Raw genomic sequence first — 14772 nt, 5'->3', positions numbered from 1 at the left:
GGAATCCTAAAAAAGGAAAAAAATCAGGTTGGTTGCACTAAAATGTTCTCAAAAGACAAAACACCTGTGAGACACGCCAGGCACTTTGCTGTGGCTGGTGGCTCTGCCTGTGCAGGAGTGTGGAGCAATCTGCTGTTCCCACAAAACTCTGGAAATTGGTGCTGGTGAGGCAGTGGGCTGAGCTGTGGCTGTACCCAGTGTGCCTTATGCTCCATGCTGGCTTTGCCACTGGAGACCATGTGCAGGAGGAGCAAAAGATGCCTTTCTTGCTTCTCTTAGAATTTCTTCTCTTAACTTCCCATTGGAAAGCATATGGCAACTTGATCCCTGGGCAGTTGGTGTGGATTTACACCACACTGGTAATTGTGCCTGTGCATCTTCTGTCCATAGTGAGTGTGAAGTATTTGCTCTCTGTTTACTGTGACCATTAATTGCCACTCAGGTGGAGCACAGAGGGCAGCCACAGATGCTCATAGTAGAGTGGCTAATGCTGTCATTCCTAATGCTTTCTGCACCCCTGTGACTTGCCCAGGAACTCTAATCATGTAATTCTACCTGGAATAACATAACCTTGAGGCAGGTTGGGACACAGGAGTGTCAGTGCCTGAAGGGAGCCAACAAAGAAGACAGATGCTCTTCTTACAACAGCATCAAGTGCCAGAACAAGTAGGAATGGATTCAAATTAAAAGAGAATAGGTCTGGATTAGATATTAGGAAGAAGTTCTTTGCTGTGAGGATGGTGAGTCCCTGGCACAGGTTGTCTGAAGAAGCTGGGGGAAGTGTTCAACTCCTGGTTGGACAGGGCTTGCAGCAATCTAGTCTAGTCTCTGCCCATGACAGGGAGGGTGGAACAAGATGGACTTCAAGGTCCCTTCCAAACCAAACCATTCTGGTATTCTGTGATTCTATGAAGCAGGTGATGTAGTTGATGAGAGAGTTCCTCATGTTGGAATGCAAAAGGCTGCTCTTGTTGGAAACCAAAGGAAAAAAGGGCCCTTCCAGGGGGTTCAGTTTCAAATGGTTTAGGTTTTTTTTCTTTAAAAGATCTGGGGTAATGGATAGCCTGGTAATTTGCATCTGTATTTTGTAAGGCATTGGTAAGTAGCAGTGCCACAAGAGTTACTGTCAGGGATTTAGAGCAATCCATGTCATGCCTCCTGCATATTCCTGTGACTTTGTTCATGCTGTTTTCCAATGTATCAGACTGGAAAAGCTGAAAAGTGAGTTAGCAGTGCCATGAAACCTTCAGCCATCTGTGTTCCCCTTGGGCACTGCAGCTGAGCTGTTGGTGGTGTGACACCTTCTATGCCAGGATGAGCAGGACAGGCATTTTGGCCTCAGAAAGCTCCAGCACACTGGATTAAGTGCATCCTCATGGTAGTCACAGGGTGAGACTGTACTGAGGCTCTCCTTAGCCTTCGTATGCTCTAATCATAAGAGTTCAATTAAATTTTACTGTTCTGTGCTACGGTGATTGTTCTCTGCACTGCATAAATCCTGTTTTCCTGAGCTGCCATTCGTACAGAGAGTACGAAGCACGTTTAGAGCGATACAGCGAGCGGATCTGGACATGCAAGAGCACAGGAAGCAGCCAGCTGACACACAAGGAAGCTTGGGAGGAGGAGCAGGAGGTTGCTGAGCTGTAAGTACCAGCTGAGACATGGGTTTGTGCTTATCTTTAGGTGTTGGGGCATAAGAGTGGGCTTGGGAATATGTGGGACTGCTAGTTTGTGAGGTGAGGTCAAGAGCTGTAAGGAGATCTGGGGATTCTGGAGTTGAAAGCAAAATAAGTCCAAATTGTATGCCATCACTAATGCAGTTGGGTAATTTACTTACTTAGTGCTGTATCTTGGTATTACTTGAACCAAAATAGTTCAGCATATGGCACTTGGCATATTTTAAAGCCCCTGGAGTAATGGGTATATTTCAGAGGGAAAAATAACAAATCTTGAAAGATGTAAAGTAAAAATAGAGTAGAGAGAGGCTGTTGAAGTGTTTGACATCAGCCAGGTCCACACCTGTAATTATTTTCTCCAGATCTGCATTAGAGTTGTAGTGAGATTTTGGGGAATCTGCTCTACGTGAAACAACAGAGAACAAAGGGAAACCAGCAAGAGTTCTTGCTCTGTGCAGACTGCATTCCTCTGGGCTGCTGTGGCCCTGACCACCTCCTCTAGCCCACAGGAATCCTTGGATGAGATCCAGCATGGCCCTTGCCATAGAAGTGAATTTTCTGTAAAGGTGCAAGTCCTTGTCTCAACCAACATATATAATTTACTGTGTGATTAACAGATTGTAGGAATTATCCCAAACTACCTATTTCTCTGTTCTGTCAGCTGATGACTTGGACTTCTGTGACTTTTTTCCCCTGCATTTAAACTGCAGAGAGGGTCAGCAGTACCACCTAAGAGGTGAAATTTCCTGCTGCCTCTCTTCACATTTCTGATCCATTGGCAAAGAGTTCACAGCCTTTCCTAAGGAGAAATTCCCCATCATTTGTGGTTGATCACAACCTTAAAGTCAACAAATAAGAAGCCCATTTGCTAATAGCCCTAATTTCAGTGAGGGGTGATGCACAACTGCCTTCAGGGTTTGCTCCCTGGTGTTGTTTGAGAGGATGGTGCAGAGCCAGCTCCATAAGCTTATAATCCTGAGTCAAAACCCAACAGTCTAATGCTACTTTTTTTGTTATCCATGTTGGACTGATTGACCACTTCTGACAAGATTAAGAAATGTCAATGAAACAGAAATGGGCGATTTCTTAATAACAAAATATAGCTATAGTCTCTCTAATATGGAGGGGGGGGGAAGATTCTGTGAAATGATATTTTGGTCTTGTCTCTTTGAAACAGGATGAAAAGTTTCCCAGGTATTTTGGCTGCTTTAATACCTGACATTAGGCTGGATAAAAAAGTTCATTTAGGCAGCTTGCTAAAGGGATAAATTTGCTTTATACTGGAATCTGGGAAGCTGAAAGTGCTTTGGAGTATTTTGTTCCTCCTTACAGTGACTTGAAACGGACTTTACTTTTTAGCCAGAAGGCTTTATTCAACATATTTCTTGGTGCCCCTGTCAGCTACCTGACTCCAGCTCTTAAAAGGGAAAGAAGGGAAGTAAATTTACCACAGTGCTGTCTCTTAGAATGATAAAGTTTGAAGATCATAATGTGGTGAAACACACAGGTTATTTTTCTCTGGCAAGATAATTTGATTGTGTAAACCTTCCCCTGTCTTTACTGTACTGGCAGTCTGCTGGGGGAGAAGGAAATGCTAAATCTTCATCAGAATCATGGTGTTAGTGGAAACAAGCATTTTAAAGTAACAAGCCCCAGAATAATTACATGATCTTGATCTGTATTTAGTACCTAATAGAGAGGCAGTAATAACCACCATGAAAGGTTTCATACTCAGTGCTGCTCATCCTGAGTGTTTACAGTATTCTTTCTGGGAAGGACCAGGACAATTGGGATTTTCATGCCAGCTAACACCTGGGGGAGTTCTGAGGGGAGGGAGGGCAGCAAAAAGCCCTTGGATGTTTGCATGCTAGTGGAGTCTCTGCCTCAAACATTGTCCTGGCTGTTAACAGGAATTCCTGGAATTGGGAGATGGCAGTCTACTATGCTTTTAGGCTTTTTTTCCCTGAACAATGAAAACTTATGTGCTTTCTCAGTTTAAAGGAGGAGTTCCCTATCTGGTATGAGAAACCAGTCCTGGAAATAGTCCACCACAACACTGTGTCACTGGAAAAATTGGTGGATGCAGCTTGGTTGGAGATCATGACCAAATTCGCAGTGGGAGAAGAGTGTGACTTTGAGGTAAGGATATGTTTTCCATTTTATGCCATGCTTCTGCACAGGCCTAATTCCAAATAGCTAGAGGCAGGAGATGGGAAGAGTATGTTGGCCACTCACAGACAGATGTGAGAATTTATTTTCTATGGAATCCCAGTAACAGTACCTGCTTTTGGATGGAAAATGGTTCTGTAAGCCATACTTCTGGTGGAAGGTGTCTCTGTCCATTGCAAGGGTTTGGGACTGGATGATCTTAAATGTCCCTTGAACTCAAATCATTCCAGGATCCTGGAATAATGGCAAGAGAAAAATGACTGATCTATGTGTGTGTGTAGAAAACAGATAAAAATGTTATTCTGCTAAAATACGTGATGATCTTTGTATATATAAATACATCATTTAATTAGAAGAAATTAAAAATTATCATCTGTGATAATCTTTTCACCTGATGTATTCCCAGAAGGAGCAATAGTCTGAAACAAATGGAGCTTGAAGCCAAAACTTAAATCTCTAAAAAGGCTCTAATGATTTGAAAATTCCCTCCAAAACAGGGAATGTCGAAGAAAACTCAAACTTTTTAAAAATAAGGAGGAGTTAGTGTTGTGTGTGAGCAATGTTTAGGACATATTCTCTAAACTGAGGCTGCTGAGAACATGCTTTGCACCTTGTGCACATACTGTGTCATTAGGCTGAGGAAGCAGCATTGGAAAACTTTGTGGGTTGGGAGTTTTGCTTTTAGGTCATCTTAGCTGGTATTTTTTCCTTCCTCATAGTGCAGAAGCCCATTAGCTTACCTGTCTTGTTCAGATCCAGTCTTCACCAATATTTCCGTGCAGGTTGGTAAGGAGAAAATGTTGCCTGTGAAAGTTGTGAAAATACATCCCCTGGAGAAAGTGGATGAAGAGGCCTCAGAAAAGAAATCTGATGGAGCCTGTGATTCTCCATCCAGTGACAAGGAGAACTCCAGCCACGCAGCCCAGGACAACCAGAAGGAAGCTATACTGAAGGAAGATGACAACAGGAGGGATAGTATGAGTAAGTAGTGGGACAGCATAGCAGTAGCCCCTGGCAGTGAGTATTGGAGTTAATGTACATCTCAGACTGTGGACTGTGAATGCTTAAAGTGTTATGTGGTGAAAATCCAGGAAGCAAAAAAAAAAAAAGGTGTTTCAGAAACACTCTGGCCTTATACACATAATTTGAAACAGCAGCTGTGCTTGGAGGGGGACTAATGATGCTTTATTTATTTATACATGGTTTTTTTAATTGAGTGGTGGTTCTCTTAAGTTGCCTCAAGAGGCATGGGAAGTACCTCGTACTTCAGAAATGCTCAGTGGACAAATTTTCAGCTGCACTTTTGGACATGGGTGTCCCTGCTCCTGTTTTAGTCTCTGACTCAGTTGGTTCTGTGTGTTGTCCCCTTTCTGGAAAAAAAGAACCTCAACATTTTCCAACTCAAGATGCTGTTGAAGTCATAACCTAGGCAGTAAACACTCATTCTTGTAACTCTTCTCCTGGTACATTTTATGAAAAGGATATTTTATTGCTAATGCTTTTATATGCTGGGTTATAACAAAACATAGGTTCATAGTAACATAATTGAAACAAATTACTCCAGTCTGTTAATGTAATTATGTAGCATTTCTTAGTTACACACCAGACTACAGAAGTAGGAAATGCTGACTTATAGTAGCAGAGGCTGGGGGTTCCCAGCCACACTGACCTGGACTTTTTCTCTCTAATAATTTTCACACGTGACCACATGATATGGATTAAAGTCAGTATACTAGAATGAGTAATTGGAAGCAGTAGCAACCTCTGTATGACTGTGATGTAAGAGCTGTGTCTGCCTGTGTGCACACGAGGGGGCAGAGCAAACCTTGGCAGTTCTGTTAATACTTGTGTCAAACTTGCTGGTTTTGTTGGAGGAGAAATGGGCAGAGAAAGATCATTTCAGTCTCTGCTTAGGAGTCTACTCTCCTTCAGAAGCTTAAAATAAGGCTTTATACCAGCTTTGTTGCATCATTTGTGCAGTCTGAAGTGACTTTATATTTTTAGTTGCTTAGGAAATGAACTCTGGAGAATCTGCAGGAGCAAGAGGAAAGGCTAGATGGTCCTGAAAATGAATGATGAACTGCTGAAGGCAGTCTAGTGGAAGGTGTCTCTGGTCTAGTGGAGGGGGTGGCATGAGATGAGCTTTAAGGTCCCTTCCAACTCAAACTATTTCATTATTCTATGATGGCCACAAACATAAAAACATCTGGGAATTACTTTCTTCTTAAGACAAAACCAAGTCAGTGATTCCTGCCATGGAATTATTTCAAGGAAGGCATAGCAGAGGCAGCCAGGGCTGTTGGCTGTCCCTAAGCAGGCTTACTGGTTAGATTATGGAACCTGTCTCCCTTTCATAAATCTTGTAGACTTTTTCTACCTTTGCATAGGTAGTTGCAGCTTACTGTCTGCAGAGATGGGTTTAATTGAAGATGGTCCTTTGTACTCCTTCAAGTTAGATGTTATCTTCTTAGTTCAGAGCTGGTCCATTCCCAGCCTGTATCTTCAGGCTGTTTCTAAAACCCTGTTTAGGTTATTTTCCTGATGTTCTATTTTAACCAAACACTGTACAGTTAGCAAGGAGTAGGGTGCTCAGTCCAGTGGTGGCCTGGATTCTTTAACCCTACTTGTTTTTTACCATAATATTAAGACAGCGTCTCACCTTCCTTTATCAGATGATCGAGCACGTAGGTCTCCTCGGAAGCTTCCCACTTCTTTGAAGAAGGAAGAAAGGAAGTGGGTTCCACCTAAATTCCTGCCCCACAAATATGATGTCAAACTGAAAAATGAAGATAAGGTGAGATGTCTGCTTGAGTCTGTTCTATTAAGACATGAATATGCAAGTTTAATTAATCACGGTCGGTGATTATACAGCATAATGTAGTACTTTCTGCCAGAGTCATGGCATTGGAAGCAGGATAGTTGTCTCTGGGGCTGAGCAGCTTGGGTGTTTCTACCTGTAATTGGGTTTTGTGCATGGAAACACTTTGTACCACACACACTTAGTCTCAGGGCTTTAGTGTGGTTGCTGTTAAGTGCCTCATCTCTGGTCAGGCAGTTAATAAGACCAGTTAAATCATGAGTGGCAGTTGCTGCTGTTGTCCTGACCGAGCTGCTCCAAATTGGAGGTGGCAGTGCTTTAGGAAGCTCTTGGTAGCTGCAGCACTGCTGTGTACTTTTTGTCTGCTCTTTGCTAATTCAACAAGCAAGGCAGTGCTGACCTCAATGAGTACTATGTACAGAGCTGCTCCTCTGGTCTCAGGAAAAAAATCAAAACAAATACAAATATGTAAAAGCTTTAAAGTCAGTAGCAAGCACAAGCTGGGGGAAGCTCAGAGATAAAACAGTGGGCTTTGGCAAGAAATCTGCAACATAAACTCATGGTTTGACCTGTTGACTCTCTGATTCTCCTACCAATCTCTGTGTGTCTCAGTTCTGCAAGTTGTGTTTGGTTTGAGTCATTCCAAGAGAGCTTTGAACGAGCAAAGACTTTTTGGACCTGAAACAGTACAATGATCCTGGCTCCTTTTAGCCGTGTGATCTGTATTTATAATGAGGTTAGAAGTTAATCATTAACAGTGTGTCTGTTTGTTATCTCCAAGATCATCAGCAATGTTCCAGCAGATAGCTTAGTCCGTACAGAGCGTCCTCCCAACAAGGAGATCCTGAGGTACTTCATCCGTCACAACGCGCTGCGCGCCGGCACATGTGAGAATGCCCCGTGGGTCGTGGAGGATGAGTTAGTGAAGAAATACTCTCTCCCCAGTAAATTCAGTGATTTCTTGCTTGACCCACATAAGGTAAGAATTCCTAAAAGTGCCTGCTTTGCTTTCCCACCCGTTCCTTGGGACTTGGCAGAGACCTCAGTGTGCTGGTTGGGTTTTGGAATCACAAAATCATTAGGTTTGGAAAAGCCCCCTAAAATCATCAAGTCCAGCTGTTCCACCACCACCACCAAGGCCACCACTAAACCTTGTCCCCAAGTGCCACATCCACATATCTGTTAAATCCAGAGAGAAGCAGCAAAGGAACACCTACTCTTTTGAATGTTGACATTTTGAGAGGTGACATGGCTTCAACGTCTGAAACGGTGGTCTGCTCTGAAAATTTGAGATGCAACTGTCTTAGCTTTTTTCAATAGTTTGCATTATTTGTCTGCAAGTAAAAACATGGTTTTCTGATATAAGAGAAATGGGAGAGCTACAGTCCTTATGTGGTGGTCTGAGGTATTGGCCCAAGACCTGGATGCATGTGACTTTTTGAGGCCTGGTTCTTGTAGGGGGCTGCATTGAGTGATGGCAGATACCACAGATTTAGTACTGAATACATAAGTAGTAGGAATGGGTTCTTCCAGCCCTTTGTGCTGACCAGAAAAATATTGCATTAACCAACTAAATGCCATACCATGAAATCAGCTGCTTTAAAATCCATCTTTTGGTATGGAAAGCACTATTTTGCTCATTTAGTAAACTCAGTTTTTCATAGACTTTTTCAAGTGTTGTTCTAAAGGTAGAAGGTAAATATTTGTTCAGGACAAGGGGGAATGGCTTCAAACTCACACAGAGTAGGTTTAAATTGAATATTGAGAAAAAAATTCTTTCCTGGGAGGTTGGTGAGGCCCTGACACAGGTTGGTCAGAGAAGCTGTGGCTGCCCCATCCCTGGAAGTGTCCAAGGCCGGGTTGGACAGGGCTTGGAGTAACCTGGTCTTAGTGGAAGGTGTGGTGTTCCTGCTCATAGCAGGGGTTGGAACAAGATGGTCTTTAGAGTCCCTTTCAACCCAAACTATTCTCTGACTCTGATTCTGATTGCAGAAGCCTGTTACCCTTAATGCAATGAGAATTTCATTAGAAAAAGCATTAAAACATGGACAAAAATAGTTGATAGATGTCTAGATAAACTTTCAATTTTATTTACCTTTCGATATTAATACAAATCTTTCTTTAATTTTAGTATATGGCTCTCAACCCCTCAACCAAGAGGAAGAGCTCTCGGTCACCTGACAGAAAGCTTGCTAAGAAATCTAAAGTGGATGGATCTTCCCTGGGACAGCCACTGAGTCCAACCCTGTGGTGCCATGTGCATTTGGAAAAATCTATAATTGGCTCTCCGCTGAAGGTGAAAAACTCTAAGAACTCAAAATGTCCTAAAGAGGAGCTGGAAGAGGTGATGAAAATTGTGTCACCTGCTAAACTTGGTTCTAATTTTCACATTCCAAAGAGGAGCAGACTAGGGAAAGGCAACAACAAATCCTTGGACAAAAAGCAAAGAGGCAAAAGGGTTCTGAATGGGCAGAAGTCGTCAGGGAAGGCGAAGTCTCCCAGGAAAGGCTTGAAGACGCCCAAGATGAAAATGAAACAAATGACACTGCTGGACATGGCTAAAGGTACCACTAAGGTATCCAGAGCTCCCAGGAGTTCTGGAGGCACCCCTGGATCTTCCAGAAAACCCCAGAAACACCTGCCTCCTGCAGCGCTCCATCTCATCGCCTATTACAAAGAAAACAAAGACCGGGAAGACAAAAAAAGTGCTCTCTCCTGTATCATCTCTAAAACAGCTCGGCTGCTCTCCAACGAGGACCGTGCCCGTCTCCCTGAGGATTTGAGGGGCTTGGTGCAGAAGCGCTACGAGCTCCTGGAACACAGGAAGAGATGGGCCACCATGACTGAGGAGCAGAGGAAAGAGTACATGAAAAAGAAAAGGGAAAAGCTGAAAGAGAAACTGAAGGAAAGAGCAAAAGAGCGGAAAGAGAAGGAGATGAAGGAAAAACTGGAAAAACAGAGGAGATTTGAGGACCAAGATCTGAAAGGGAAGACATTACCTACTTTTAAACTGGTTGATACTCCAGAGGGACTTCCTAACACACTTTTTGGGGATGTGGCCATGGTGGTGGAGTTCCTGAGCTGTTACTCAGGGTTGCTGATGCCGGATGCTCAGTATCCCATCACAGCAGTGTCCCTGATGGAAGCCCTTTGTGCAGAAAAGGGAGGCTTCTTGTACTTGAACAGAGTACTGGTCATTCTCTTGCAGACCCTGCTGCAGGATGAAATTGCTGAGGATTATGCTGAGCTGGGAATGAAACTTTCTGAAATCCCCCTTACTCTGCATTCCGCTTCTGAGTTGGTTCGCCTGTGCCTGCGCAAGTCAGATGTGCAAGAGGAAAGCGAGGTCTCGGATAATGTAGATGAAAGCAAAGATTCAGCAGCTTTTGAGGATAACGAGGTACAGGATGAGTTTTTGGAGAAACTGGAGACATCGGAGTTTTTTGAGCTGACTCCTGAAGAGAAATTGCGGATCCTTGGAGCGCTGTGTCATCGGATCCTAATGACTTACTCAGTGCAGGACCACGTGGAGGCCAAGCAGCAGGCATCAGCTGAGCTGTGGAAGGAGCGCCTGGCTGTCCTGAAGGAGGAGAACGACAAGAAGAGGGCAGAGAAACAGAAGCGAAAAGAAATGGTGGCCAAGAACAAGGAGAATGGGAAAGACGAGCACATGATGGGAAGAAATGAGAAGAAAAAACATGAGATGATGAAAATAGAGCAACGGGTCGAAATCGAAGCTGATGATATGATCAGTGCTGTGAAGAGCAGGCGTCTTCTTGCCATCCAAGCCAAGAAAGAGAGGGAGCAACAGGAAATACAAATGAGAGGTAAGAAAAATTACCTAGTGAGAAGGGTGTTTGTGTGTTGTGGAATAACTTCATGGCAAAAATGACATGTTTTCAGAAGCATTGTCTGGTTTTAAGAGATTTGCTCACTGGAGATTTATAATTCAGCTGCTGGGGTTCCTATGGCAGCTCAAAATCTGTAAATTTAAGAAAAAGCAATACTTGCTTCTAGTTTTTTAACTGTGGGTGTCTTTTGTTCAGTACCTTTCTAATTATGGCAGGCCCACAAAGGTTGGACAGCACAGTATCTATTTTGGGAACAGAAGACAACCAAAAACTTGTCTTATGTCCAAACATCATCTGGTTCTTGGGTACAGAAGAGGTATTTCTTGCCTTAAAGCAGTTCCTACTGCTGCTGCTGGCCCTGCTGCTGTGCCCATGGTCAGGTTGTTGCCAGCAGCCCTTTTCCCAGATCAAGACTTGGGTAATAAATCTCAGTTTACTGTTTCTTGCTTTAAAGAATTATTTATGGAGCTGTATAAATATAAACTGTCCACTCAAACCTCTAAGTCATGAGTTGCAACAACTAACTTTGTGTAAGTAGTTCTGTTTGAAGAGTATGGATGTAAAGAGAGAGCACTTTGGAATTAACAGTTTTGGGGTTTTATTGATTGTAAATGTGGGTACTGGGCAGGTGGAAATGGGCAGTGTAGCTCATCTAGGTTGTTATTTCCCTTCTGAAACAAGTGAGGGATAAGCATCCATCATGGAGCCTGGCTTTTGTGCCTTAGCTGGAATGTGGGAGTATCTGTTCTGGGAGACCAGGAATCACAGAATGGTTTGGGTTGGAAGGGACCTTAAAGTTCCACACCCCCTCCTTCATGGGCAAGGATACCATCCACTAGACCAGGTTGTTCCAAGCCCTATCCAGGCTGGCCTGGCACAGGTTGCCCAGAGAAGCTGTTGCTGGAGGTGACATCCCTGGAAGTGTCCAACGCCAGGGTGGACAGGGCTTGAAGCAGCCTGGTCTACTGGAAGGTGTCCCTGCCCATGGCAGGGGTTGGAACAAGATGATCTTTAAGGTCATCTTCCAACCCAAACCATTCTGGGATTCTGTGATATTACAGTTTTTATCCAGGATTTCTTCATCCTTACACCTTTGACTTCTTAATTCTTTCCTTTTTTTTCCTTTTAGAATGGTGGGCAGAAAGTAAGCTGAAGAGTGTATGGTTGTACTAAAAGAATGTTAACTATAATCCCCAATAAAACTTTTTTTTTACCCCCATGGTGTAGTAAAATCAAAGACAATATTGATGTCTGAATGCAATAAAGGAAAGCTAATGCTGCTCTGTGCTGATTCCAACAGTGAGGATGGAAAAAGAAGCAGAGGAAGAAAGAATCCGGAGGCATAAAGCTGCCGCTGAGAAAACTTTCCAGGATGGAATTGCCAAAGCCAAGCTGGTGATGCGCAGAACCCCAATAGGCACTGATAGGAATCATAACAGGTGGGAAAGGAAATGACCATGAGCTTCCACCTCTGCCCTGAGAGAGGGGCTGTGTCAGATACCATCCTCCGGGAAGGGATTGATAGAGAGGATGTATGGAATTGCAGAGGAGAGAGAAGGGGGAATTATTTGTGTATATGGAGTGTAGTGTCTGGTTACATGCCCAGCTTTTTGAGGCCTTCCCAGGACTAGTGGAGTGCTGGCATTGCTCAGGAAGCTCATTACAATCTTTTCTCTTTCTTTTTTCACGTTTGTTGCACAGGAATGCTTTTGGAATGGATTCTAATCAAAGTTTCCCTTTTTCTCAGCTGTGCTAATATAAAGATACGCATGCATTCAGCTTTTAGTGAGTTGAGCACACAGATGCTTCTCCCCTCAGTGCAAATAAAAGTGTGTGTGTGTGTGTGTGTAACTAGCCAGAAAAGGAGAACAGGTACCTATTATTACACATTTTTTACAGGTACTGGCTGTTTTCGGATGAGGTTCCTGGCTTGTTTATTGAGAAAGGCTGGGTACATGACAGTATAGACTACAGGTTCACCCTTCCCCACCAGAAAAAGGAAGATTTGAAGAAGGACCACAGCCCTGGAGGTACAGTCAGCCTGCTTCTCTTGAGGCTCTTTTCTCTGCTTGATTCGGCTGTTGGAAGGGAGTAATGGGTGTGAGAGAACTGTCTAGGCTGAGTGTTTTCAAGGGGATACTCTGATTTTTAAGCCTCATTTTAACTCTAGAAGTCTGCACACAGGAGGTGCCAGTGATATTTCCCTTCTGCTGCTGCAGGTCTGGAGACTGCCTGGAGTGTCCCACCTAAGGACTATGGGATAGTCTACTCTCCTATAAGCAGTGAGATTGATGCCAGTTGATATCATCCCTCTGGTTCACTGTGACCCTGCTGAGTTGCAGCATGCCAGACCCTTGCACAATTAGCCAGTTATGCTGCAGACTGAGGATATCCATCACAGTGCTGATATTCCACTGGTGCCAAGACTCCCAGATCAACCTGTGGAATATTAACAAGCAGGGCAGTCTGTTAGATACCCACAGCTTTGCTGATTGAGGCTGTTTTGGCAAACATCCCTCTTGCACTTCCTCTCAGCCTGCTGTTCACCTTTGCTGAATGTGTAGGTGAGGTGCAGGGGACTTGCTGAACTTCTAGTGCTTCCTCTGTGATTTTGCCTGGCTGACTTGAAGCCTGGATCCTGGAGCTTGAACAGGCAAGCTTGAGCAAGCTTGAACAGGCACAAAAATCCATCCGTACAGAGGGAAAATCAGCACTTCTGTGTGGAAGTAGTTCTTGGGACAGAAGACTCTGCAATAATCTGACTCAGCTGAGTTTCAGTCCTGATCATTTCTTGCTTTTGAAACATGACATTCTGGCACTGAGTCGGTCTGCAGCAATCCTGCATGGGAGAGCTCATGGAGTTAGATCCAAGCCCTCACCTGGTAGGATTGTCTTAAACAAGGGACAGACTAGACACCTATAGAGGAATGGAACAGGGCAAACCTTCATCCAGTGTAACTTTACACCCACATGTGTCTTGTTTGAGCTGGAGGTGCATCATTACAAGCTCCTCCATGGGTGTATTTTGTTGCTGAATACTGACCAGCTGTGTTCCTGTACAACTCCTTGTTTCCAGGTGTTTTCATCTCTCAGCTGCTGCCCCAGCCAATGGGCAGGATTTCAGCTTGTTTCTTTGGAAACTTAACCATCAAAGGTCTAAATGAGCAAAGGTTTAAATTCATGTCAGAGTGTCGCCTGAGATGCTCAGAAATAGAAACACATGCTGCTTATACCTCCTTTGGTTCTCAAAGTGCTTTGTCAGTACACAGCTAAAATGTGAAACAAGTTTTATGTATTTGGAATAATAGGAATACTGCTCAGGAATCTACTTGAGCCTGTGCTTTTCTCTTGCAGAGAAGCGGAAGACCGCAGGCAGTGACGGCCGAGGGAGCAAGCTGCCCCGCTCCATGCCCACCACAGACCTGCCTGCCGAGACCACCACTCCCAAGCAGGGCCAGAACTTATGGTAACACACACTTTTATGGCTGCAAAGTAGTCAAAGTGTAGAAGTCAAGGAATCTAGACTGATTTTGGTAGACCGTGCTACAAAAAACCTGTTCCTCTTTCAGTGCTGAGCAATTGGGTTGGTTCAGCAGCTCCCCACCCTTCTATTACTGGCACTATTACTGCCCTGCTAACAGGGCAGCCAGTCCAAGAGCCAGTGGAACCATCATTCAACCTAATCAATCACACAAAGCCAGTATAAATTAAGCTGTTGAAATGCTTCTTTGAGATACTGCTTTTTAAGTACTTTGTTCTTCCATGTTGACAGCCAGTTATCCCTTTAATGCTTCCCAATGCCAAGCAGTGTCTAAGTGAATCAAATCTAGCTTTGAGCAGGTTTCATTGTAACTTACTCCAGTAATTGGCCGTACCAGTGTCCTTAAAGAAATTCCCCTTTGTTGAATATTGCTCTGTGAAGTAAGGAGTGCTCAGCAATATCCCCATGCCAGAAGACCCTGGCTAAGCTTTACCTGTGAAAGATTGTGGGTTTTTTTTTTTTAGATAACCCTGAGGATAGCTGTCACAAAGTATATTCTCCTGCAGCTCCCCGCTTAGCAGTGTCTGTTCCCTGGAATTCCACTGCTGACACATAGAATGGGGTTGCTTGGTCTTTGATAAACAGAGTTGAACTCATCTTCAAATAGTTGCCAGTCAGAACTACTTTCTAAACATGTACCTGCTCCCCCGCCAGGAACTGTAAAAGAGGCTGAAATTGTGGGTGTCTTGGTTTATCTGAACCATCAGCATTATGTGC

The 14772-nt window shown here is 43.8% G+C and overlaps 1 protein-coding gene across 1 annotated transcript in view; it reads left to right on the top strand.

Annotated features, from left to right (window-relative positions):
• Positions 1–14772, top strand: part of BAZ1B (bromodomain adjacent to zinc finger domain 1B) — a 41120-nt gene that overhangs the window by 5208 nt on the left and 21140 nt on the right. The window contains exons 2-10 of the mRNA XM_085078686.1: positions 1527–1643; positions 3671–3815; positions 4628–4826; positions 6518–6639; positions 7445–7642; positions 8795–10490; positions 11815–11953; positions 12414–12544; positions 13869–13980. Coding sequence (XP_084934812.1) covers positions 1527–1643; positions 3671–3815; positions 4628–4826; positions 6518–6639; positions 7445–7642; positions 8795–10490; positions 11815–11953; positions 12414–12544; positions 13869–13980 — 2859 coding nt within the window. The remainder of the gene's footprint in view (positions 1–1526; positions 1644–3670; positions 3816–4627; positions 4827–6517; positions 6640–7444; positions 7643–8794; positions 10491–11814; positions 11954–12413; positions 12545–13868; positions 13981–14772) is intronic.

Source organism: Lichenostomus cassidix, chromosome 19 (assembly GCF_008360975.1).
Source record: "Lichenostomus cassidix isolate B80296 chromosome 19, HeHo_3.0, whole genome shotgun sequence".
Classification (NCBI taxonomy): Eukaryota; Metazoa; Chordata; class Aves; order Passeriformes; family Meliphagidae; genus Lichenostomus; species Lichenostomus cassidix.
The sequence above is the reverse complement of the archived record's forward strand: the minus strand, read 5'-3'. Positions and strand labels throughout refer to the sequence as shown.